Source organism: Cucurbita pepo, chromosome 18, assembly GCF_057944985.1.
Source record: "Cucurbita pepo subsp. pepo isolate OVF chromosome 18, ASM5794498v1, whole genome shotgun sequence".
Lineage (NCBI taxonomy): Eukaryota > Viridiplantae > Streptophyta > Magnoliopsida > Cucurbitales > Cucurbitaceae > Cucurbita > Cucurbita pepo.
This window is the reverse complement of record NC_141815.1, coordinates 1,906,394-1,931,482: the sequence shown is the minus strand read 5'-3', so window position 1 is coordinate 1,931,482 and position 25,089 is coordinate 1,906,394. Positions and strand designations below refer to the sequence as shown.

Genomic DNA, 25,089 nt, shown 5'->3' with positions numbered 1-25,089 from the left:
TTAAAACGCGTCTGTTAGGGAGAGATTTTCACACCCTTATAAGAAATGTTACGTTCCCCTCTCCAACCGATGTGGGGTCTTACAATCCATTCCCACTAGGGTTAGCGCCGTTGTCGAGCTCTGATACCATTTGGAACGGCCCTAGCCCACTGCAACAAAATAAAAATATAAAAATATTTTTATAAAAGTAGCATTCAACGTCAAAAATACATTCCCTAAATGCTTTTCTGGATATTCCTCAATATCCCAGCTTCACGGGACGTGAGAGGCAGATGAATAATCATCCACTTTCGGAAGAAATCGAAAAATTTCTCGGGAATCCTACAAGACCCATTCGTTCTTTTTTTCTCTAACAGATGGTCAGAACTTCATATGAGTTCGAATCGTATTGATAGGTTCATTAGAGATCAGAAAATTGTTGAAGAAAGAACAAGATGTTTCTTTTGTCCCTTCCAGAGACGATCGAAAAATAAAGAAATAGTTAATATATTCAAGATAATTACGTATTTACAAAATACCGTCTCAATTCATCATATCCGGGAGGGGGAGGTGATGGATGATGAAAGTTCCACATCGGCTAATTTAGGAAATGATCATGAGTTTATAATCAAAGAATACTCTCTCCATTGTTTACGAGGCCTTTTCGGGAAGCCCAAAGCAAAGCCACGGTAGCTTATACTCAAAGTCGACAATATCATACTATTGTGGAGAGTCGTGTTCATAACCCAAAAAAAAAAAAAAAAAAACAATTAAATTATTTAGTCTAAAATAAATATTTAGATAAAATAAATGGAAGGGTTTAGGACGGAGAGACGGCGACGTATATTGCCCAAAGGCCGCTGCCCGCAACATCCATTTCTCTCCAACAATATTTTCCAATTCATCTCTTCAATTTTCAAATCTTGAATCCATAATCCTCCTTTGTTTTCCATTTCCCGCTGTTCTTCTTGTAAATTACCTTCGATTTGAACCAAAAAAGTTATGGAAATTCCAACAGATCGAGGTTCAGAACCCCTGCTTCCGATCCCTGTTTCGACGACTTCGAACTCAACCCTAGACCATGGGAATTCTACTCCCACTGCCTACAGTTGGCTATTCGAGTGCCATGGATTTTGGTACAAACTGTTTCTGATTGTCCCCAGTTTGCTATTCGTTCTGTACTTGGCATTTCGGGCGAGAAAGAGCTTGTCCAAGCTCTCCAATGGCCGCTCTTATATCATAGTTGCATATTACGGGACTCTCTGGATCGTTACCTTGCTCAACTTCGCTTGGTGCATGTTTCAGGTTCTTTCATTTTATTAACTTTTTCTTTGGGGAATAAGATCTCCAAGAACCCCTGTAGTATTTAACAATGAAATCTTAGCTTCTGTAATGGCGTCGGGGGAGTCTTTTCTTTATTAGATGTATGCATAGAATTTGGAATTCGGTTCTGCAATTGTGTGCTCCATTTTTGAGCTTTAGATAACATTATGCTGCTTCCGTGTGCTGATAAGTTTAGGTTCTATGGAAGTATGTGGTAAATGCAATAGGAAACTTTAGGGATATAATGCTTTTCCTTGAATCTTGCCCCCTTTAAGTAATTGCTTCAAATTTGGACGGTTTGGTTTTTAGTTCTTCTAGAGTGGGCGTGTGAATTGCATTTTGTGAATTTGTGAGGCTTTCGTAAGTAATGGGTTGTTGAGGATTGTTGGAAGGGAGTTCCACGTTGGCTAATTTAAGGAATGATCATGAGTTTATAAATAAGGAATATATCTCTATTGGTATGAGGCCTTTTGGGGACGCTCAAAGCAAAGCCATGAGAGCTTCTGCTCAAAGGGGACAAGATTATACCATTGTGGAGTGTCGTGATTCTTAACATGGGTATGTTATTTGAAACTTATTGTATCGTTCTAAAAACTTCAATTTCTTAATGGAAAGTTCCGTATTTGTTTCGTAAAATCTTGTTAGACCCTGAATTATAAATATGTATCAATAGAAAGATAGTGAGAGGAGCTGAAGAGGCTAAGAAATGAGCGAGCGAATCTGTGATTAGTGGTGGAACTCATGGAAAAATTTGTTGGTCAGCAGGGTTGCTTTAGTAGATTCTGTAGTAGATATATAAATGCAAAGAGTGTAGAGGGAAGCGTCGTCTTGACTATCGATTACTGGGTTCTAGAGAGGCGGGAAAGATAGCGAGAGGAGCTGAAGAGGCTAAGAAATGAGTGAGCGAATATGTGATTAGTGGTGGAACCCATGGAAATATTTGTTGGTCAGCAGGGTTGCGTTAGTAGATTCTGTAGTAGATATATATGCAAAGAGTGTAGAGGGAGGCGTCTTTTTGACTATCGATTTGTGGGTTCTAGAGACGCGGGAGCTCGCAAAATCTCCCTTAGCTTGTAAGTTCGTAACTCTCGGATTATCAATGCAGAATTAATTCCATTCTTCTGGTTCCATCAAATCTTTCCCACTTTTAATTTTGGTAATGCTATCGTGTCTCTTTTGTATGTCAATCTAAAGCTAAATTTGAATTTTCTCAAAACTATTCAAGGATTAGTATATGATAGAAAGCAAAAAAATATCTATAATATATACAGATAGCTACATAATGTGTGGTTTTGAAATGGTTACAACGTTTATTTTACATTTATTTATCCAATATCCTCTACCATTTCTATATTCATATCATTTGAGTACCTAAATTCTGGCTGCTTGACTCCTCTTCCCGTGACCGCCGTGTTTCTTGTCAATATTTTAGTGTGAATCTGTGACCCCACCCATATCTATATGTCTCTCATTTTCCTCCATAAATGCTGGTTGCTTGATTCCTGTGTTCTTGTCCTCTGTCATGTTGTTCTATACATTTTCATGTGAATCTTACTATGATGTAAGCTGTGACTGGAGCATAGTGTTTGTAATTACTGTGTCCAGATACTCATAAGCCAAGTTCCAATATCATCCATTGGATTACAATTACCAATTAATTCAATTCTGTAGTTTGATTTGTCTGATAATCATTACCAACTTGGATTAAACAGGCATGGGAATGCACCTCTGGGAAAGAATTAGCATGGAATATCTTGTCCTTATCCACGACATCGGGAATGCTATTCTTGGAAGTCAGTTTGTTGGCCTTTTTATATCAAGGAAATCATGTGGGCAGCGTAGAAGCCCTCGCACGAACTTTCATCGTGTCAGGAATTTTTGTTGGCCTGGACTTGATTCTGAAGGTATATCCGAGAAAATACTCCCTAAATGACTCCTTTTCAGGTGCCTCTAGGTCTGCCCCTGGAGAACATTCTGATAGAAAAGCAAAAGTTTGATGTTCAACATGTTTTTAATTTAAGATACATACGCTTCGTACATGTTTTTAATTTAAGATACATACGCTTCGTACGTATACAGTGACTAGTTTTAATTAAATATTCATTTACATAATTTTTAGAGATGGATTAATTGTAGTTACATTTATGTTCGGGTGCATCCGATGGAAGTTAACATAGGGTCTAGATCTTTCATTTCGAGTTCTATATATACATGGGATTTCTTTGCTGTGTTTAAAGTGTTTGGATGTTCGATTATGTTTTTCAAGTACACAAGTTTTTTGGAGGGCTGTATAACGTGTGGAACGATTCTTCGTACGTTACTGATTCGTTCTTGCCTTGCCTTCGTTTGTTCATTCCTTTTTTAGGCAATTTATTTGTTTGGTTTCGGAGTTCCATTATTCATTTTAAGTGACGACAGTAAGCATCGAACAAAGTGGAACTTGTGGGTCGTCCACCGTCTGTTGATTACTGCAGCGTATGGTTTTATATTGTTCATGTACCATTCAAGCCATAGAGAGAAATTACCAGGTATAATATCTTTTATCTGTATGCATCAATGAACTGTATTATCTTGCAGTGAGTATTCACTCTGTTACCAATTCTTCTGCAGCAAGACCTGCTTTCTACAGATATGTCGTTATCATGTCGTCTTTGAACGCATTGGCACTCTTTGCTTGCGGGATCGCTGGAAATGGAGCTGGTTTTGGCTATTGGTAAGGGCAGCATGATTAAAACATCCATTGTGCTTAGTTTGATTTTAATTTGGTCTTTACGATTTTGGTTTAATCTCCCAAAGTTGTTGGAAGGGTCGGAATTGGCTCCAAAATTTGAGAGAACTCGCATTTTTTCAGCAACTGTTCAAGTTTTTACTCGAGTTAAACTATTACATTTGGGATAATACACACACCACACGTTGCATGGTAGCTCATTGTCACTCATGGCCGCTTTCTCCCATTCAAAGAAAAGTAAACACTACTTGATTATTTAGTTTGAGCATAACTCAACTAGTTAAGACATGTATCCTCGATCAATAGGTCAGAAGTTTGAACTCGAATGTTAATTTAACCTCTTTGTAATATCTCCTAGATACGAGCTGATCAAATATCTACTAGATACGAGCTGATCAAATATCTACTAGATACGAGCTGATCAAATATCTACTAGATACGAGCTGGTCATTTTGATGGTATATCATGTTTGTTTTTGTCCCAGGTTGTATGGTGCCACTGTCGTCTGTTATCATGCCTTCTATCTTCCCTTTCTATATGAACATTTTCTTGCCGATTTCTTCCAGGTTGTTTCACAATATCATTACACCTTCGTAGTTATTTCTGCTATTTTTCGATCAAAAGGACGTTTGTAATCTCGAGATTTGTATCGCTTTTTCAGGAGGACGATTTGCATTTGGAGAACGTATACTATTCGGAGATGAAGGATGCTGGTTTCTTTGACACCGACTGGGAGTGAGGATGGCGATTCCATACGTAACGAAAGAGCGTCGTTGCTTATGTATGTAAATTTACTCGAACATATATATTAACGGTGTTGCAAGATGCAGGTATGAATTTGGAGTGGGATTTCTGTCTCTACTGATCAGATCAATCTTGTAGTCTTCACTGTTCTATGAAATCCTGCATCTTTCTTTACAAAAATGTGTGTTTGTGTTTATCTGAGGATTCTCATATGGTAGATCTGTAAATAAATTGCTATTAGCAGCAAAAATAAACAGATAGGATTGGGATATCAATTTGGTTCATTCAAGCTTAGAGTTTAAATGGGGTCTGTCCTATACTCTTAAAATCTCTATTTGTGAGATCCCACGTTGAACGGAACATTTTTTTATAAGGATGTGGAAACCTTCCCGTAGTTTTAAAAACTGAGGGGAAACTTGATAGGGAAAGTCAAAAGACGACAATATCTGCTAGCGGTGAGATCCCATGTTGAACAGAATATTTTTTTTTATAAGGATGTGGAAACCTCCCCGTAGTTTTAAAAACTGAAGGGAAGCTTGATAGGGAAAGCCAAAAGATGACAATATCTGCTAGCTAGCGGTGAGATCCCATGTTGAACGGAATTTTTTTTTATAAGGATGTGAAAACCTCTCTGTAGTTTTAAAAACTGAGGGGAAGCTTGATAGGAAAAGCTCAAAGACGACAATATCTACTAGCGGTGAGCTTGTATTGTTACACTATTGCTTTATTTGATAAGCGTTTTTTCCTTTTGTTGTTTTAGATCCCATGTTGAACGGAACATTTTTTTATAAGGATGTGGAAACCTCCTCGTAGTTTTAAAAATTGAGGGGAAGCTTGCTAGAGAAAGATCAAAGACGATAGTATCGGCTAGCGGTAATAAAGCGTTTTTTTCTTTTGTTCTATTTTAAATGGAAATTCTCTCCACAATGTTGTACCAAATGTCAAAAGGAGATTTGTTTTCGCTGATTTCTATGTCTAACCATTGAAAGTATCAATGTTTTAAGTATTATAAATATTTATAAATGAAAAGTCCCGGATACTTATATTAAATTCATTTTTTTTAGGAACCAAACCCAAATGTGTTCTTGATGTTAGGTTGAGTCGGGCCAAGTTGAGACAATTTTTAGATCCAACTCGATTATTCAAATTATCAAAATTTTCAATCAAAACAAGTAAAAAGACGGTAGGAGCTAGAATGAACAGTGCAGTAGCAATAAACGCGAGAATATCTACTTCCATAATCTCATCGTTTCATTTTTTATTCGCAATAACTCGGGATTTAATCCCATAGAGATGATAAATGTTTTGCTTGTAAATTCAATGGGCTGTATTGCATCTCGATGATATCGAATCGTATTACAATATCATGAATAACGATATCGAAACAATCAAATCGATTCATCGTCGAGAATTGAATAGTATACCTTAGGAAGATCTAATGATATCGAAGCTATCAAATCGATTCATCGTCGAGAATTGAATAGTATAACATAGGAAGATCTTTTCACCATAACGAATTCAAACAAAATGGGATTCGCGATACAATCAAGAATTTATGTATTTTTTTTTATTTCTAATTTTTTTGCCTTCTTTCTTTTCTATAATCTATGTCATCTCTGTTAAATAATGAATCTAACCCAACTCAACCTAACCATAAATTATTTGGATTGAGCTGGTTTGGGTTGTTCGGGTTATTTATTCAAAAATTTTATTTTAATAAAAAGTAAAACGTTCGTTCCTAAAACATTTATTTATTTATTTATTAAATCAATCTAGTTTTAGACAAACCCATGAACCAACGGAATATTCATTTATTTGAATCCAACCTGATCCAAATAAGTTCATAATCAAACTTAAAACAGTACAGGTTGGGCCGGATTGATCGATTTTTTTCCTCAGATCATCGGATTGTTTGAATACCTCTAAAGCTTAAAAAGTCAAAGTTAGACGGTTTCAAAGTCAAAACAAAATAGGTTTTAATGATTGTTTGTGGTAGAAGATTTTATACTTCATGTTTAAATAAAAAAAAAAAGTCAATTAGGTTTGGTTTATTGATATATGAAAGGTTGTCCATTCCACAAGTCTTTGCTTTTCATCTTTATTGCTTTCGAGTCGGAAGGAAGAACACAATGGATATGCGACTCCTTGAAGTTTATCCCAACGAATTGAAGTTTACTTGTAAGTCTTTACACAAACCCAAATAGATCAAATTCTTTTCTTGTTTGTTTATCGTAAGCTATGCGTTTCTCGATTGATTGTTTCTTTCTTTGCTCTTCAATTATTGGACGATGATCAAATTTAACGTCTCGTTATGAGTACTTGTTGTTAACTTTCGACTTCTTCGATCTCACCGACCTTAAGAGATAGAGTAGATATCAATTATATCGCTAAATTAAACTGAACTCGAGGGAAGAAGAGGTGTAGTTTCTAAGAAAAAGATTAGATATTTTAGAAATAAAGCCCCTCACCTTTAAACCATCTAAGTGTTTCATTTTAAGTATTGTTATTGACTAGGCTACAAAAGAGTTGTGTTCAACAATTTGATATCAGAGCGAAGTTAGTATAGGTTGTCTGATCTCTTAAAATTTTTAGTATGCTCTGTGATTGTAGCTTTGTCTAATCTTCCACGTCAGAAACAAATTCTTAAGATTATTAGTGAGTGAGTTTCTTTGTGTTGTGAGTAGACCGTAAAACATGTTTGGTATTACTGAGGTACTGCCAACACGATAGGAGATCTTTAAGTCGTTGGAGGAATAAAAAAACTCAACAACAACAACTATAACACGTGGGCAACATGTGTGATGTCCTATCTACAACAACAAGACCTTTGGGAGATCGTTGGCTGAAGAGAAATTACGCTGCCAGAGGAGGATTCTAATGGCACCTTGTGCAAATAGAGAATCAAAGCAAATAAAACAATGTTTGTCTTGAAGACCACAATTGAAGAAGAGATGTTGGAGCACATTCGAGATGACAAGAGATCGAAAGAAGCATGAGACACGTTTGTGATATTTTTCTCAAAGAAAAACGATACGAGGTTACAACTTCTGAAGAACGAGTTGTTATCAATCCACAATGTGACATGAAGATTACTTAGTACTTTCATAGAGTCAAGTCCATCTGTCAGGAGATTACTAAATTGGATGTGAGGCCCATCATCGGAGAAGTTCAGGAGATTACTGAATTGGATGTGAGGCCCATCATCGGAGAAGTCGAATGAAGGGGATCATTCCACAGATTGCAACTAGAATATAAAAGCTTAGTTATTGGTGTACAAGGATGACCCGCTCAATTATCAAGCTAGACAAGAAACGATGACTAAGAAAATAGGAGATATCATGCTGAAGGGTGAATAAGAAGCGCTCTACACAAGTGAAAGTCGAAGCAACAATAAACTGTCCACCAAAGGCGGATACAAAAATGTTGAGAAAGGAAAAAGTAGTCAGAAAACTGCACGACTTTGGGAAGCTAAAAAGAAAGACAACAAGAATTCTAAAGGGAAGAAATTTTAAAGCATTTGTTATAATTGCGGAAGGGAGGGCCACAAGTCCAAAGATTGCTAGTTTAAGAAAAAGTCCTATGTGCCGTAGAAGAAGATGAGCTAGTGCTCATGGCGATAATGAGATAACATACATATTATGAGAATGATTGGGTTATTGATTCAGGATGCTAAAATCACCTGACTGGCGATTAGAGTGGTGCAGCGGAAGCATGCTGGTCTTCAGAAAAGAAAGTCTTACCAGACTTGAATAACATTGAAGAAATTTAGTCAAGTGTTGATGCGTCTGAAGATCCCAGTGACACTCATGTTGGTGAGCAAGGAGTAACTCAACCAAGCGAACCTAATGAAAAGAAAATGACAACTCAACAACTTAGATGGTTAGAAACAAGCCGAAAACCAAATCTAAAATATGCTAACACAACTATTATAGAAAACAGAGTTAAAAGAGTAAGAGGTGTATGAAGAACTCGACTTGGTAGAAGACGATAGAGAAAGAGATTATAGCCTTGAAACAAAATTAAACTTGGGAACTAATGTCAAGACTAGGAGATGTCAAACCCATATCTTGCAAGTGGGCTTACAAGATAAAGCGTCTCCCAGGTGGATCAATCGAGAGATACAAGGCTCAAATTGTAGCTCGACGGTTCTCTTAACAATATGAACTCAACTATGATGAAATGTTTAGTCCAATTGTTAAGGCAACCCTAATCCTCAACCCAACGATCCAAGATTTTGTTGAAGCAAGAACCCTTGAATAAAAGAAATTAACATATCTTTATACAAAATTCGGACCAACCATGAGATAAGGCTAGAATAAGATTAGAGATCAGAGATAAGACTAGAATTAGATTAGAGATCAAAGCTCTAGGAGCACGATTGTAACCTTATTCTAAATTGAGTTACTCCACGATTGAACGCTTAAATTTCCCAGGGTAAAAGTCTCAATCTCAATGCGAGATCTCAATTTCATTCCTCCAAAATCTGCCTTTTACATCATAATTTGTGGGTATTTATAGTCTCCCACAAAATAAACTTTCAATTCATCATATGCTCTTCGTTTGAATCTACACAAACCAAGAAGTCAATTGACTAACTTTCCACCATTTTCCCATTTATAAGAATTATGAAATTAAAAATAATAAATAAAGTTTTCTAATAACTTATCAATCAAGTGCAATTTATCGCAACTTCATCCGCTACTTCAACTATGCAAATATTCACTTCTAAAGCTCCAAATGATCCTTCTTCAATCGAATCAGCTTGTAACACATGAAATAACAGAGTCTATCTAATTTTGTAGATGAAGAATGAATGCATCGTTTAATGTCTAGTTGGAACATTTGGAACACCATGATCCTTATCACCAGTGGTGAAGATCACTACCATACAAGTCTCGCTACCACTTGTAGTAAGTAAAGATTGGAAATTATGGCAGATGGATGTGAAAAATGCTTTCTTACATGAAGAGTTGGACCGAGAGATCTACATGAACCAACCTAAGGGATTTGAGAGTGTAGTTGGAGTTATGAGTTTATAGATCCAAAGTCCGAAGAAGCCTCATTTGGATGCGGCTTGACGAATCCTAATATATGTTAAATGTACAATTGATTATGGTCTTTTGTACCGAAAAAGCAAAGACTGCAAACTAGTTGGATACTGTGATGTTGACTATACAAGAGACCACGATACGCAAAGATCAACATTCCAAAATAATCTCATACAAAACAAGAAATCCAAAGTAATCTTAAGCAAAACAAATTGTAATAGTATCGTGAAGAGTGTTTTGTAATTTCATCTTGATCGGTTGAGTGTTTCTTACACAAAAGTTATGTTCAACCATCGTAAGAATCACTCGTTAAAGTTAACTATAACTTAATAAATATATGTTGTTCTATGAGATTTATATCTAATTTTTAGTTAGTTTTTAAACTTTAGAATTAATTGACATTTAAATTTAATTTCTATTTGATTATTTGAAATTTTAAAAGTGACATGTTTGATTGATTTTTAATTGGTTTCTAAGTTTGAAATAGTTTCTTAGAAGTTTTCAAGCAACATTAGCCATTAGTTGATATAATACAATGATGACGTTGGCTCTCAAAATACTCGGATTCTGATCAAAATTTTGTATCCAGATTCACCACTTAATGGTCCCGATATTCTATTGCATCCCTTGTGACATGGTCTTGTTACTTACTTTTTGTTTCTAAAAGTGAAAACTATCCTCACAGACCAACACAGATCTTTTTAGCATGCTTTGTCGAGTCAAGATAGATCTTTTTAGCATGCTTTGTCCTCCTCATATGCTTCTTAGGAGATTTCCTACAAGGTCATCCAAAGCACGCTTCACTTTGAAATTCCTATGATTGAGCCACCAAAAAAGAAAGGTGCATCGTGTTGATATAGGTAGTAACTTTCAATTCTTTTAAGTTTTTCTTAACCATCTTATCTTTAGGTCACATGTCCACCAGCTTCTGTCTTGGTTCGTCATCGAACCACATCTTACTAGGAGAGGTACCGCTCTTATACCATTTGTAATGCTTCATGCTTAGGATTCAATTTAGAATTTGAAATATGAATTCAAAACCTAATGACCCCGATATTCTCTTGCATCCCTTGTGACATGATCATGTACTTCTCATTTCTAAGAGTGGAGACTATCTTTACAGACCAACACGAGTTCTTCAACATACGTTGTCTTCACTCTCATGCTTCTTAGGAAAAATTTTAGGAAGGAGACTGGGGCTTGATTGTTTTTAGTTAGTTAAAGGGCCACTCGGGTTTATTACTAGAATGTGTGGGGGTCGAGGTAATGGGAGGGTGAGAGATACCTAGATGAGAGACAAGAGTTTAGTCGTTATGATTTTGTTTCAGTTACTTAAACTATAATGTATTTATGTGTTTAACTAGTCTCAAGATCACAAAATTATTGAGGTTACGATTTGAATCTTAATGATACGTAAACTGTAATGTCTCAACGATATACTTGTATAGAAAAACTTTACGATGTTGATATGAACGATATACTCTAAGAACGTGTCAAGTGCTACCCATAGCATCAAGATGCTAAGGATAGTGTTAAGATGCTACAAAAATAACATTATGCTCGTTCTTACTATCGTAACATTGAGTCCTTTCCTTCGAACGATACATCATTTCCTCCGAGTATTTTGGGTGCAACCATGTTACATGATACCATCTTAACGCTCTCCACTTAATCATTTTGGCTAATTTTCTCAAATATCGAACAAAGAATTGTGAGCCTCGAAGGTGTAGTCAAAAGTGACTAAAGTGTCGAACAAAGGGTGTACTTTGTTCGAGGGCTCTAAGAAAAGAGTCGAGTCTTGATTAAGGGGAGGCTATTCGAGAGCTCCATAAACCTCAGGGGAGGCTTATAGTGTACTTTGTTCGAGGGGACGATTGTTGAGGATTATTGGGTATGAGTCCCACAATGGTTAATTTAGTGGAAGATCATGGGTATCTTTTTTTTTTTTTTTTTTTTTTTTAATCTGGCTTCGAATACTACAAATGGTGTCCGAGTGTCGTCCTTTCAGATCTTCGATATAACATGCTTCACGTTAAGCATAACTTCTTAAAAACGTTCTCAAATTAATTACGATATTTTTCTTTACGTAACATCGATCTTTGCCTTGTTCTAATCCTATTAACAAATTATTCATAATCTTCTTATAGTTCAAGCAAAGAAACAAGAGTCATGCACAATTCAACTTAAAAATAACACATTTGACCATGTTGCTTTTAAGGTATGAGTTTATTTATTTATTTTTTATTTCCTAGAAAATAAATAATTAATACGAGTTTCATTTTCAGGTTAAGACCACAAACTTTAAGAAATATTGTGTACGACCAAACATGGGTATCATCAAGCCATTATCCTCTTGTGAAGTCACATGTATGAACTCCTTCCATTTAATTAACTTTTTTTAAATATTATTTTCATCGTACATAGTTCGAGTTAGGTTGGGTACAACGATTTTTTTTTACCCGACCCAAAAATTAAGGCTGGTTGGATTGGTAACCCAACCCAACCGAACCCAGCCCAACCCTCTATCTTGGGTTAGGTTGTCGGGTTGTTAAAAAAAAATTACTTTTTAATTTTTATTTATTTATTCACCGTTTATAAATAAATTAATTTATAATCACTCAAAAATAAATTCATTAATAACGGTAAACGTATCTAAACTATATTCTTAAATTTAAAACAAAACTGAGGAGGGTTAGTTTAGTTTATTCATATTATAAACAATGTATTTAAAAATAGTATAAAGGGTATGAATAGTTTTTTTTTTTTTTTTTTTTTTTTTTTTTTTTTTTGTTAATTTATTCTATTATCTATAATGTATTTAGAAATATACCGAACCCAACTAGTCAGGTTCAGAAAAATGAACCCAACCCAACCCATTCTTTATAATTTGGGTTGGGTTGGTCCAGGTTATCGAGTTGAATATACACCCCTACTTATGACACGTGTTGGATATTTAGTTTGATTTCTTTTAGGAGTGTTGATATGATCGGATAATCCGAGCAACTTAGACTATTCAATCCAAACCAAAAAGGTTAGGTTGGGTTAGAGCATTTTCCCATTTGGGTTGGGTTGAATTTTTGAAAAATCGAAAATTCAGTTCCATCTATGGGTTGATATTTTTTGGACCAATCTAAAAATAGAGTTACAACCTAACCGAACTCTACCGTACCTAGTTTAAAATATTTAACATTTGTAACAGTGACGTGGTGTGACGTGTAAATATTTGATATTTGAATTTGTTTTTTAAATAATTTTAGAAAAAGAGAAAAAACACGACACCCGAACCTAAATTGGGTTGGGTTGTGAACTCTATTCAAGTTGTTCCCGTCATGAACCCGAGCAACCCAAAATTTCAAGTTGATTTAAAAGATTTTTTCAACTTAACTGAGCCCAACCCGTATGAATATTTGAAAGTATCGACATTAAAATAGAAAATTTTCGACAAAATACACGAAATAAAACAATATTTTAAGCTTTAATTTAGTATTATCATGAAGTTTCATGTATATATGAACTAGCATATCTTGATTATGTAGTTACTATGCAAGCACAAAGCGTGGCTCCACTTGATATGGTGTGTAAAGACAAGTTCTTAATCCAGAGCACCGTGGTTCCTATTGAGACAACCATTGATGATATTACATCCACTACAATGGTAAATGTTAGCTTCATTGTCTATATACACTTTGATTTAACTCTACATCATTCTCATCTATTTGAGCATGCACTAGTTTCTTACCTCATAAGTGAAAAGTGATGATAACGGTAACGACTCGAGTCCACCGTTCAAGGTTTAGGGAGAGGTTTCCACACCTTTATAAAAGATGTTTTGTTCCCGTCTCTAACTGATGTGGGATCTCACAATCCAAGTCCAAGCTCAGTGCTAGCATATATTATCTTCTTTCGGCCTTTTCTTCTAGACTTCCCCTCAAGGTTTTTTAAAACGTGTCTGCTAGGGAGAGATTTCCACACCCTTATAAAGAATGCTCTGTTCTCCTTTCCAACAGATGTGGGATCTCGCAATCCACATCCCTTCGGGGCCTAGTGTCCTCTCTAGCACTCGTTTCCATCTTCAATCGATGTGAGATCTCACAATCCACCCCCCTTCAGGGCCTATCGTCTTCATTGGTACATCACCCAATGTCTAGCTCTGATACCATTAGTAACAGTCCAAGTCTGCTTCTAGCATATATTGTCTTCTTTCGGTTTTTCCTTCTAGGCTTCCCCTCAAGGTTTTTTAAAACGTGTCTACTAGGGAGAGGTTTCCACATCCTTATAAATAATGCTTCATTCCCCTCTCCAACTGATGTGGGATCTCACATAACTATAATGAACCATGCCGAAGATTTAGAACCTAGATTCGACACTTACTGGTTCAAATATTTTCCTACATCTCCTGCGACATGGTCATGACACTTACTCGTTACTTCTAAGAGCAGAGACTATTCCATAGACCAACATGAGTCATTTCAACATATTTTATCTTCACTCATATCCATCTAAGAGATCACAAAATATAGAGTTTTTCTATAAAACATGTGAGTGTGGACAAAACATGTTGAAAAGACCCGTATTAGCCTATGAGGATAATCTTCATTCTTAGGATCAACGAGTAAGTAACGTGACCATATTGCATGAGATGTAAAGGAATATCGTGCTAAATCTGAATTCCGAATCTTGAATATAGGCGTTACAAGAACTCATTTATATTGTGTCCAATGCTAATGATTCACATATGCTCGAAAAACGATTCTCAAACTTGAAATAGCTCCTACCAACTAATTTCATTCCGTTCGATAATAACATAGTTTGAGCTTTCGGTTTTTCGGTATTGATTTTCTTTTCTTTTGTCACCTTTAGTTTGGAAAAAGTGGTAGCAAGAACATAGAAGAGACGAAGTTGAATACAATCATTGTTATCCCAAATGTTGAACCATTGAGGAAAGAGGTTGCTATTGAAGTGTTAGATCAAAGTAATGATGAGCAAATGGAAGAGTTGAAGTTGAAGATCACTAAGCTTGAAGTAAAGCTTCATGAGGTTAGTCTTTCATAAAATTTTGAGCAAAATAATAAGAGAATAGTAATATGAATCCTTCAAATCTGTTAATTTACAGGCCATGGTTGCTATTTCAAAGCTAGAACAAGAGAGGCCAAGCAATCTTAAAGCCAAATCCTTCAAGAACAATTGTTCAATTCTTTGAAACAATCATTTAATGGCATTTTATGATTGTGTTAAGCTTTTGAATTGTAAATATTCCATGCAATAGTTACTAAATGATGAACATTTTACTTTGTGCATACATCGATGTGATAAACAAATGACATATTCGATGTTGAAATGGATCGATGAAAAATATGTCATGGTGTATTAACGGCTTTACTTTATCATTTGAAACTAATATCGATATTACATGGATGTGAAAGTATGTTAAGATTTTTTACCTTTAAAATGTTTTGACTCACTCTTCGTGGACAAATCTTGCTGAGAAACTCTTAGGATTTCGGGGCATTTGATTTCCACCACTGCTCGCGTGGGTGCTTCCCTCTAAGGTGGAATGCTTCACTTGATTGTTATTATTTACATTATTACATTGAAAACATATCAAACAATTCAAACTTATGAGAGAGCATTGATACCTTGCCATTTACAGTATGCTCAAGATGGGAATGGCACTAATCTTCAATGCTCAAATTTCATATACAGAACTTCAAGTTATATATCAATCCTTCATATGAAACTCATATAATAACACTAATTATCTGTATTACCTCAAGAAGCGTCCTAGAAAAGTGCATACAAGCGCCACCATGTAGAGATACAGAACAGGAAAGCCTACTTGAACTCTCTTCAGCTCTGTCTTCCTCAACTCTGACTGCAAATTCAGAAATACAAAACAAATCATAGTTCAACAAATTTGCAGCTATAAAACTAGAACAGATGATCATATTGCTAATCAGATGTCTAAATTAGCAAGAATCCAGCTAAGAATGGCTCCAAATTCTCGGCATCACTGAAACATAGTGTTTTTGTCAGATCCCACGTTAGTTGGAGAGGAGAATAAAACATTCCTTATGAGAGTGTGGAAATCTCTCCGTACCAAACGCGCTTCAAAACCTTGAGGGGAAAGCCTAAAGAGAACAACATCTACTTGCAGTGGGCTTGAGCTGTTACAGTTTCGAAGTTCGATCTTCCATTTTGTCCTTGAATTTTTAAATGTTTCAGTTATTTTTCTATGTTCCATTAACACCACTGACTAAATGAAGATATTGGCAAAACTATGGAACAAAAATATGGGCTGATTCGAAACAACGTGTTAGACAGATAGCAAAAGTACACATCTAGAAAAATAAGCCTAATGTACTCTCTAGTTGAAGCAATGTAACATCAAATCCCTTTAAGAGACCATGACACCTTATTTTCTTCTACTATCCACTCCCTTGATCCTTTGTCTACCATATTCTGATATAGCAACCGACTAAGGGACCAACTAGATATCACTATCAACATTCACTCACTAAACTGATAACACGGGAGGAAAGTTCATGTAGATATCTAAGGATGTTGACAGAAAAAACTATATTTGGACATCAACAGATCAACAGAAATTATAAACTGTTTTCAGATGTACTTTCATATTATAACAATAAATGATATCGGTCATGTGATGGTTATAAGAATTATACGATCAAGGGAAAATAGAAGTGTACAGAAAATTACGAAATTCTCCTGCAAGAATTTGTTTTCTTGGATGCTTATTTGCTTCTCCTCCTTTAGCTTTGAAATGGCATTTTGAGCCTGTAAAGAAAGTTTATCACTTCACAGTACTGATTAGCAGAACGTTTTCAGTTAACAGTAAAATAAGGTTTTGGGACAGTCTTTCCACTTCACCATGATGCTCAGAGTTCGTAATATTGGAGTATTATGTTATGCAAGACTGACCTCACAGAGCTTTAACTCAAGTTCACTGAGCTTTAACTTCAACTCCTCAAGATCCTTTATCATTTCCAGGTTCTCCAAATCCCCATCTACGACATCGTTAGCTAAACTTGCTGGTTCAGGCTCTTCTTCACCGACATCTCTAGGATCCGTACCATTTCCGGGAACCTGGTACAATGCATAGACCAAACTTTTGTGATTCGATAAACAAAGAAAAGTGGTTGTAGCTAGATCGGAAGAGATATGCAACTGAACATAGATTCAACAAAACATTTAGCTATTGTCATGTGCCAAGTTTGAAAGCGTTGCACAGTTTTCATGTTCTAAGCTTCCAGTGCATTCTCAAAACACTTTCCGTGGATGCTTATCTAAGCATCCTAATCAACATGGGAAAAAAGTAAATGTATCATGAAGAAAGCATACAAAAAAGGCGTGTATTGTGAAATTGTAACCATGTGTTTTGGAGGCAGGCTATCAACTCCATTAGACATAACATGGCTTTCGTGTGAAGGTTCCTGGTCTACAATCTCCTCTACTGCTGTAGATAGATTATTTGGTCCGGTAACTCCAAGAGCTTCCTCCTCCTTTAATGCTTGGGAAATGGATGGGCTAACAAGGGTTACACCCAACTTCTGTTCTTCTATGTACTTTCCTCCATCTTTGGCAAACTGAAATTAAAAAAAAAAACAAACAAACAAACAAACAAACAAAACAAATAATAATTAAATGCCAAAACAAGTAGCCAATTATACATAATAAATACTAGTAGAAGCATTTACCAAGCTAGAGGTTATGTCCTCATCATTTGTATCAGCAGGAACTACTGTGCTCTGGATTAAGAACCTGTCTTTGCATAACATATCAGGTAGGGCCAGCTTTTGTGCTTGCATCCTAACTACATTAAGAATCATTATATAAAATTTGGAAAGCAGGAAAAGTTATAGGCAAGTACAGGACTTAAAAAGAAAGGGAGAAAGGGATAAGGAAAGAATGAGAGCAGTAAGACCAGACTATGGATAGCCCATGACTATTGTAAGCACTTGAGCCAATCATTGATATCAAAATAGTTGGATTACGATAAAAATAGAAGATAGAAGAGAAGGATATAAAATATCAGTTAGAAAATTATCAACACAAAGTATTTCATCATAAACAATTAATTCCTTTTCATAATGATCAATATAACTATTGGACTAAAAATCTTACGCAGGACAAACTAAACAGGCCATGGTACCCTGAAGTTGGAAAACAAAGGGAAAAAAAGAAAAGAAAAAAAGAAATAGGTTTAGATTTTCTGCTTCTGAAAGCAAAGTACACCAAATAGACAACAACATGAAATGGAAGCACACAAAAAATTATGATAAAGCTAATAAAGCATAGAAGTTAGAAGCAGAGGAAGAATGTAGCCTCAAATGGCCTCATTAAAGCCTTTAAAAATAAAGACCACTCAAGACTAGAAATAAATATGCCACCCTACATCCCCTCTTTTCCTCCTGGAACAAAATGAGAGAAAATATAAAGCCTTGAATTAATTATCAAAAGTAAATACCCGTGAATTCACGAGTTGAGTTTGGCTCGATGATTCCGACCTTTGGTCGGACAAAATACTTATCAGGGGACGTGGTCTTAACCTGAAAAAGAAACTCTGTTCATTATCTTGCATCCAACATAACAAGTTATCTCAATATAATGCATCATAAATCAGTATATTATTTGTAACCCATATGAGACAGCGACAGAGAGAAAGATTGGTAACCCATACCTTAAAAGCAACATGGTCAAGCATATTATTTGTTAGTTGAATTGAGCACAAGCTATGCTTATTTGGTTCACCTGGAGGCAATAGAAAGAAAATATGAACGAACGAAATTAACTCGGATTTGGAAAAGGTAGTGGATGATAAAATGAAGTGAAAATAACATAGCATTGTTCATAGAAAAATAAATATCTAAAGTAAGCAATGTCCTAGTAGCAAATCAGAAAATATATTCAGAACAGCAGACATGAAACTTCATTTGAGGTAGCTTAGTGAATTAAATCCAGAGCAGACATCATACAAAATGTCATGCATCAAAACTTCAGCTTGGGATAACTTTTAAGAAACACTCTTTTAATAAGCAACTTTCAAGAAAAGCACAACGATTAGTTTAACATCTTTTTTAGAAGAGTAAAAAGTACTTCAAACTAATTAAAAATGCTTTTTAAAACTTCAGGTGACTGATTAAATTACAATTTTAAAATACTAAAAAGTGTGTGACAATACTTCAAAAGTAAGCATTTATTTAGCGCTATTTATCAAAAGTGCTTATAAAAATGTGCTCCACCTAAAAGCACTAGGACCAAAGCTCATTTCAAACTTAACTCTAAGCACTTCTCTTAAGAGTACTTATCAAGTATTTTCAAATTTATAAAAACACGTTGTCCTATCTTGTGAGATCTCACATCGGTTGGAGAACGAAACGAAACATTTCTTATAAGGGTATAGAAACCTCTCGTGAGTAGACGCGTCTTAAAAACTTTGAGGGAAAGCCAAAAAAAAGAGAATATCTGCTAGCAGTGGGTTTGGGCGGGTTTGGGCTGTAACATATCTATACAACCAAATACCAATAATAATTCCAGAAATCCCAAACTCACTCTTCAGCTGTGATCAAAACTTTAAAGTACTGAAGAACATCCAAACAAGAAAATCACTTTGCTTTCGTCATAAAAGATCAAACAGTTCATAGGAAGGAAAGAGAGCAACAGCAACTGATTGTCTGTGATGTTTCCGGAGAAAATCGGTGAACAGCTCATTGAAAACAACAAAACAAAAGTTTAAAGAGAAAAGTTGATTGATTCTGTAGACTTACAAATGAACTTCAATTCCTGAGGATGAATTTCCAAAAGCCTCATATCCATACTTCACTCAGATTGAAAAGCAATTCACTCGGCTACTAAATGAAACAACTGTCCTGCACAATAAGATTAAAACAGAGACTTCTGGGGGGATTATGCAAACAAAAGAAAAGGAACAAATCCAACTCAATCATAGAACCTCAGCAAAATGACAGAAGTCTTGCATCCATATAAGAACAAATAAGCGAATTAAATTATTCGAACTCATCGATTATAAAAAAAGACCCTATGATTTCAACAATAAACAATTACTAAAAGCTCCAAAATCGTTTTCAGACCAAACAATTATAATATTCGAAATATACTCTATAAAGTTGAATGCATAATAACTCACAAATCACAATCAACAAGAAATTTCCGACGATGATTAATTCAGTATGCTAATAGATATCACCAGAGCTCAACCGATCAGCTGAAAAGTTAAACAAGAGAAGAAAAAGGCGTATTAGTAGAGACTAACTGGATCACCATTTTGGAACGCCATACGAACAAAACACAGTCCACTGTAGAGCACAAAGCTACGGAATATTCTGATTAAAAAAGTAAAAGGAAAAGCAAGGAACGGAGTTTGATCATAGAAATCCAAAGGCGTAAAAGATTGGAACAAGGAATCAGAAACGAATACAGGAAAGTGGAGAACAAAATTCGAGAAAACGAAACCTGTTGCGTTGTGGAACGGAGAAGAGAAAGTGAAATGGCGGAATAATTGTCGTAGAAATAGCGCCAAAAGTTTCTTATTCAATTGACTGTTCATGTGAAGATGTGAGATTTAGAGTATCCACGTTCTTATTGGAATTTAAGCTAAATTATGAAAAAAACTAAGAGAAATTTACCATTTTACCCTCAAGATTGTCGCGAATTGTTCCCTCGTTGCTCGTGTATTCAAGGTTAGTTTTGTCTCATGATAGTGGACTACGTCGTGGATTCAATTGATTCAAATCATCGATAGTTCTCTCTTTCTCGAATTATCTCTTGTTTTTAAGTTCTGAATCAAATTTTCGTTGATTTCCTCGAGAATCCATCTCGTCACCGTGCATGCTATGTTTTAAGAGTTTTTCGTCTAGTCTGTCATAGGAGAAGTACTTAACAACGTAGATTAGTTACAGGAGGACTATTACTGTCATTGTGTGTTCGTAAAAGGTGAATAGGATAGCATCGCTTGGTTTACGAGTGAGGAAGAAATGATTCACGAATCGGGTCGAGTCTAAGTCCAACCCTCAAATCAAATGATTTTAGTAGCTTAGACACAAAGCCCAAGTCCAAAGACAAACTCCATTTAACCCACATTTAGTAGACCAACCGAGACGAACTCATCCCACACAACTAGGCCCAAACTCGCAACCCACAAACGCTAGGCTTAGCTCAAGTCCGTGTGCACGAAGTAAAGGGACTTTTGATGAAAATGTCGTGTACAGGGACGAAGAGAAGATAAACTCTGAGACTATGAAGCAAGTGGGAGTTGAGTTTGAGTTGTTGAAAGATTCACCTAGTGATGTTGTAGCAGATACTCAAGAAACTCTTGAGACTATTGTTGAGGAACCAGAAGCGGAGCAATTGACACTCGTTGAGAAGATCATCCAAAACTATCAAAGTAGAGGTGTACATTGAACCCAACAACCCGACAACTCGGACCAACCCAACCCGAACTATAAAGGTTGGGTTGGGTTGAATTAGCATTTTGGGTAGGGTTGGGTTCATTTTTCTGAACCCAAATGGAATCGGTTCAGTTTCGGGTTCGTGGGTAAAACCCTCAGGTTGACCCGAGCTAAATAAAATATATGATTTGCCAGAGTGATACTTATGTCAGTTTAAAAAACTCTAATGTCTGAGTTTGACGCTAAAAAATACATGTTTTTTTTTTTTTTTTTTTTTTTTTTTTTTTTTTTTTACCATACCTTTAATTCTAAATTTTAATGTATTTATTATCTTATTTATTATTTATTTTTGTTATATACAATCCTATTTATTATCTTATTATTATTTTTTTTTTGTTATATACAATACTATTTATTATTGTTATTATTATTATTATTATTATTTTTTTGTTATATACAATACTTTTTTTTATATAATACCTTTTTTTTTATATATATATACACTACCTTTAAACGGATCATTTTTATTGTTTATTTAATTTGAGGATCTATCCTTAATATTTTTGTTATTTTAACCAATTCTCAAGAAATGTTGGTATTTCGTTGTCTTTAGTTTTATAACAATGTTGAACTATGTTAATATGTTACAATTTTCACTTGTTGTTTTTTTTTTATTTTTTTTGTTTGTGTGTGAATTTTTAATATATTTTATCTACGATGTTATCCGAATAATTATAAATTATAGGGTTGGGTTGGGTTACGAATCCAACCAACCCGAACTTTTGGGTTGGGTCAAAAAAATCTCTCAACCTAACTTGGACCATGTACACCCCTATATTAGAGTACCATATAGGTATTTACCTTCATTACACTATTTGTTGCTAACTGATGAGGGGGAACTAGAATCCCTTGACGATGTCCTACATTTGGAGGATACAACCAAGTGGGGGCAAGTCATAGATGATGGGATGTCTAGGCTTCAGAAATGCGTTGCTCTTTCATCTACTGAGGCTGAGTATGTAGCAATACCTGAAGCTAGAAAGGAGATTTTATGAATGACAGACTATCTAGAAGAATTAGGCAAGAAGAAGCACGAGAAGATTCTTCATGTAGATAGTCAAAGTGTCATGCTGTTGGTGAGGAACCCAGTCTATCATTCAACGACAAAATACAGAAGGCGACACCATTTCACTTGTGGGTTAGTCGAAGATGGTGATGTGTTTGGAGAAGATAGAGGGTGCAAAGAATCTAGCAAACATGTTGACAAAATGTGTTGATGTTGGAACATTGAGGTTTTGCAAAGCTTCAATTGGTATGGTGCGAGATTGAAAAATGAAATTCTTGGTTGACTCGATCAGTCTCCAAGTGGGAGATAGTTGGGATATGAAGTCTGATGCTTAGAGAGGTCACTTTTAAAATTATGCATTTACGAACTAAACTTGTTAACATATACTTCTTGTGTCGGACCAAAGAATGTGCCGACTCGGAGGAGAGTTTCTAACAATTTACATCAAATAGTAATAGTGGTCTAGTGGTAGAATAGTACCCTGTCATGGTATAGAGTAGGCACGGTCTCAACGCCAAAGGATTAATTTTTTTAAAAAAAATATATGTAATAAACTGGACCGAGTATAAAAGCGGAAACAAAATGGATGTCAAGTTTAGACTTCCCAAGGGATTATATTGGGCCTAAGAGACCCAGCCCGCTATCCTTCCACCGACAAGAGCGAAAGGTTACGTTGCTCTGTGAAACCAGCCTCACGCGATTTCCTTCACAACTCTAAGGGCCATAGACACTGGGCCTTCGCCTAAAGTACATGCCCCAACTCCATACTTGGAATGGACAAGCTAGAGAACTACTCTACAACCCTAACCAATGGGCCGAGCCAACTTCCAACCACTTTGTTGCCCCCATATGGGTTACAAGCTCACATGACCAAGCTCAGCAATTTCCTTATGACAATGGCTACTTTATAAAGACTACGTGCAAATTTAAATCTATCAATGTGGGATTGTTGTAGCTGAGAAATCTATCCATCTCACATCTTCAAACAGTTTTAACGTCTCATATTTTAATATTTTATATGTAATTACATGATATCTTCAGAGGTATTTTGGTAATTTGCTACTTTTAAATATTTTATTCTAAAAAACTTTTTTTTTTCTCGAATCTTGAATCTTCTCCACAAGAATTAGAAAACACTTACTTGGACTCCGTGTCGTTGCTTGAGCATCTTCGTCGTACTTGGAGTCTTACACATATGGCTTGGGTCACTCCAACTAGTAACGAGGTTGTATGGGTTTACTTTGGTGAGATATATATCTTCGTGTCTCGCCATGTAAAGTTATGACGACCGTATGGGTTTACTTTGGTGAGATATAACGAGGTTGTATGGGTCACTCCAACATGTATCGAGGTTCCATTACACTATGTTATGAATGAAATGAAACGTTATATATGTCATTTCATGTCTTGTCATGTAAAGTTATGTGATGGATTATGTAATGATTGTCATGTTTACATAATGCATATATGTAATATGTCTTGGATGAAAGCATAAAGGGAATGATGTTAATGCTATGCTATGAATGTAAATCATGGGAACCTCATGCATGTATCTATGTCATGCGCATCGGGATACTTATTCATTATGTGATGTTAGTACGGATGCGTACCTTCGATATTATGTTCTCCATGATATCATGCAGGCCTTTCCTTTTCTGTGGCATTCGATGACGTGTAACGTATTGTGCCGGACCAAGTCAGACCTAGGGGTACGTATACAGGTCTGCCTAGTGGATCCAAAGTACCACACATTCAACCCTGCCTGAAACTAGAAAGAGTCCAAGGCCATGTAACGGTTTTAAATGATAGGTCCCAATCATATTATATGTGTGATTGCATTACTAACCCAAACAATGGAGTGACTCACTAAGTATTTCTGTACTCAAGCCACGTGCTACCAGTAGCACTATGACATCGACATCCAGTACCACCCTTGGAAGGCCAATGTGGTCGCCGATGCCATAAGTAGGAAGATAGCTCATTCGTCAGCATTAATCATGAGAGAGCCTCGAGTATAGAGAAATTTTCTCACAAGCTGGGATAACAGTGATAGTGGAAGGAATTAGAGCACAACTAGCCCAACTGACAGTCCAATTCACGCTCCGACAAAGGACCATGTTTGCATAAGTAGGAGACCTTGGGTTAGGAAAAACACTTAATGAGTTAACGGTAGGACCAATTGATAGCTTCTCCACGTCGTCTAATGGCAAATTACTGTGCCAATGATGTTTGTGCATACCGACAGTGGAAGAATAGAAAATGAGATACTAGGTGAGACACATAATCCCTGTTCGCCATGCACCCCGGTGGTACCAAGATGTATGAAGATTTAAAGCAACATTTTCGTGGCGTGGTATGAAGACAGACATAGCACAAATTGTGAGTAAATGCCTAGTATGCCAGTGAGTCAAAGCACCTAAACAGAAAATGGCGGGATTGTTACAACCCCTCAGTGTGCTAGAATGGAAATGAGAGAATATAGTCATGGATTTTGTAGTATGGTTGCCATGAACGTTGAAGGGTTACACAATCATATGGGTAAATTGTGGACAGATTGACAAAGTCAACACATTTTCTTCCCGGTTAAGCCACCTACATAGTGGACAATTGAGCACAGTTATACATGAAGGAAATTGTTAGATTGCATGGAGTTCCTGTGTCAATTGTATCAGATCAAGACCTACACTTTATGTCGGCGTTTTGATGTAGACTTCAAAAAGCGTTAGGTACTCGCCTAGATTTCAGTACAGCTTTTCACTTATAGACAGATGGTAA

At 35.9% G+C, this 25,089-nt stretch overlaps 3 protein-coding genes and 1 non-coding gene across 16 annotated transcripts; 2 read left to right on the top strand and 2 right to left on the bottom strand.

The window, feature by feature from the left end:
- Window positions 1-792: 792 nt before the first annotated feature.
- On the top strand, window positions 793-5,049 carry CAND2 (Protein of unknown function, transmembrane-40). Its single transcript, XM_023689558.2, has 6 exons — window positions 793-1,284; window positions 3,015-3,206; window positions 3,668-3,830; window positions 3,913-4,015; window positions 4,515-4,596; window positions 4,692-5,049. The coding sequence occupies exons 1-6, from the start codon at window positions 982-984 to the stop codon at window positions 4,767-4,769; spliced, it is 921 nt and encodes a 306-aa protein (XP_023545326.2). The 5' UTR covers window positions 793-981; the 3' UTR covers window positions 4,770-5,049.
- Window positions 5,050-6,826: 1,777 nt separating this feature from the next.
- Window positions 6,827-15,074, top strand: LOC111804764 (vesicle-associated protein 3-1-like). Its single transcript, XM_023689554.2, has 6 exons — window positions 6,827-6,952; window positions 11,970-12,040; window positions 12,108-12,189; window positions 13,359-13,477; window positions 14,683-14,859; window positions 14,936-15,074. The coding sequence occupies exons 1-6, from the start codon at window positions 6,904-6,906 to the stop codon at window positions 15,020-15,022; spliced, it is 585 nt and encodes a 194-aa protein (XP_023545322.2). The 5' UTR covers window positions 6,827-6,903; the 3' UTR covers window positions 15,023-15,074.
- An 88-nt stretch (window positions 15,075-15,162) lies between these two features.
- Window positions 15,163-20,418, bottom strand: LOC111804753 (vesicle-associated protein 2-2). 13 transcript variants are annotated; one of them, XM_087119756.1, is made up of 11 exons: window positions 19,988-20,125; window positions 19,608-19,709; window positions 18,521-18,591; window positions 18,308-18,389; window positions 17,538-17,653; window positions 17,211-17,426; window positions 16,762-16,926; window positions 16,530-16,617; window positions 15,591-15,694; window positions 15,459-15,499; window positions 15,163-15,379 (listed from the first exon to the last, which is right to left on the bottom strand). In XM_087119756.1, the coding sequence occupies exons 2-10, from the start codon at window positions 19,654-19,656 to the stop codon at window positions 15,467-15,469; spliced, it is 924 nt and encodes a 307-aa protein (XP_086975882.1). In that variant the 5' UTR covers window positions 19,657-19,709; window positions 19,988-20,125; the 3' UTR covers window positions 15,163-15,379; window positions 15,459-15,466. The 13 variants fall into 13 exon arrangements, 11 of the variants coding, with proteins under 11 accessions (XP_086975882.1, XP_086975881.1, XP_023545304.2 ...); XM_087119755.1 differs by having other exon boundaries at window positions 15,163-15,366; XM_023689536.2 differs by having other exon boundaries at window positions 16,540-16,617.
- Window positions 20,419-22,892: 2,474 nt separating this feature from the next.
- Window positions 22,893-23,195, bottom strand: LOC147786908 (signal recognition particle RNA). Its single transcript, XR_015414005.1, has one exon.
- Window positions 23,196-25,089: the final 1,894 nt, after the last annotated feature.

Bases quoted from the DNA above. Each gene is read 5' to 3' on its own strand.
- CAND2 (XM_023689558.2), top strand. From the start codon at position 982: ATGGAAATTCCAACAGATCGAGGTTCAGAACCCCTGCTTCCGATCCCT. The intron at 3,831-3,912 runs GTATAATATCTT...ATTCTTCTGCAG, and splicing joins CCATAGAGAGAAATTACCAG to CAAGACCTGCTTTCTACAGA. The intron at 4,016-4,514 runs GTAAGGGCAGCA...TTTTTGTCCCAG, and splicing joins GGAGCTGGTTTTGGCTATTG to GTTGTATGGTGCCACTGTCG.
- LOC111804764 (XM_023689554.2), top strand. From the start codon at position 6,904: ATGGATATGCGACTCCTTGAAGTTTATCCCAACGAATTGAAGTTTACT. The intron at 6,953-11,969 runs GTAAGTCTTTAC...ATCTTCTTATAG, and splicing joins CAACGAATTGAAGTTTACTT to TTCAAGCAAAGAAACAAGAG. The intron at 12,190-13,358 runs GTATGAACTCCT...TTGATTATGTAG, and splicing joins ATCCTCTTGTGAAGTCACAT to TTACTATGCAAGCACAAAGC.
- LOC111804753 (XM_087119754.1), bottom strand. From the start codon at position 19,656: ATGGATATGAGGCTTTTGGAAATTCATCCTCAGGAATTGAAGTTCATT. The intron at 16,618-16,761 runs GTCAGTCTTGCA...CTTTCTTTACAG, and splicing joins TTGAGTTAAAGCTCTGTGAG to GCTCAAAATGCCATTTCAAA. The intron at 15,500-15,590 runs GTAATACAGATA...TGAGCATTGAAG, and splicing joins TTTCTAGGACGCTTCTTGAG to ATTAGTGCCATTCCCATCTT.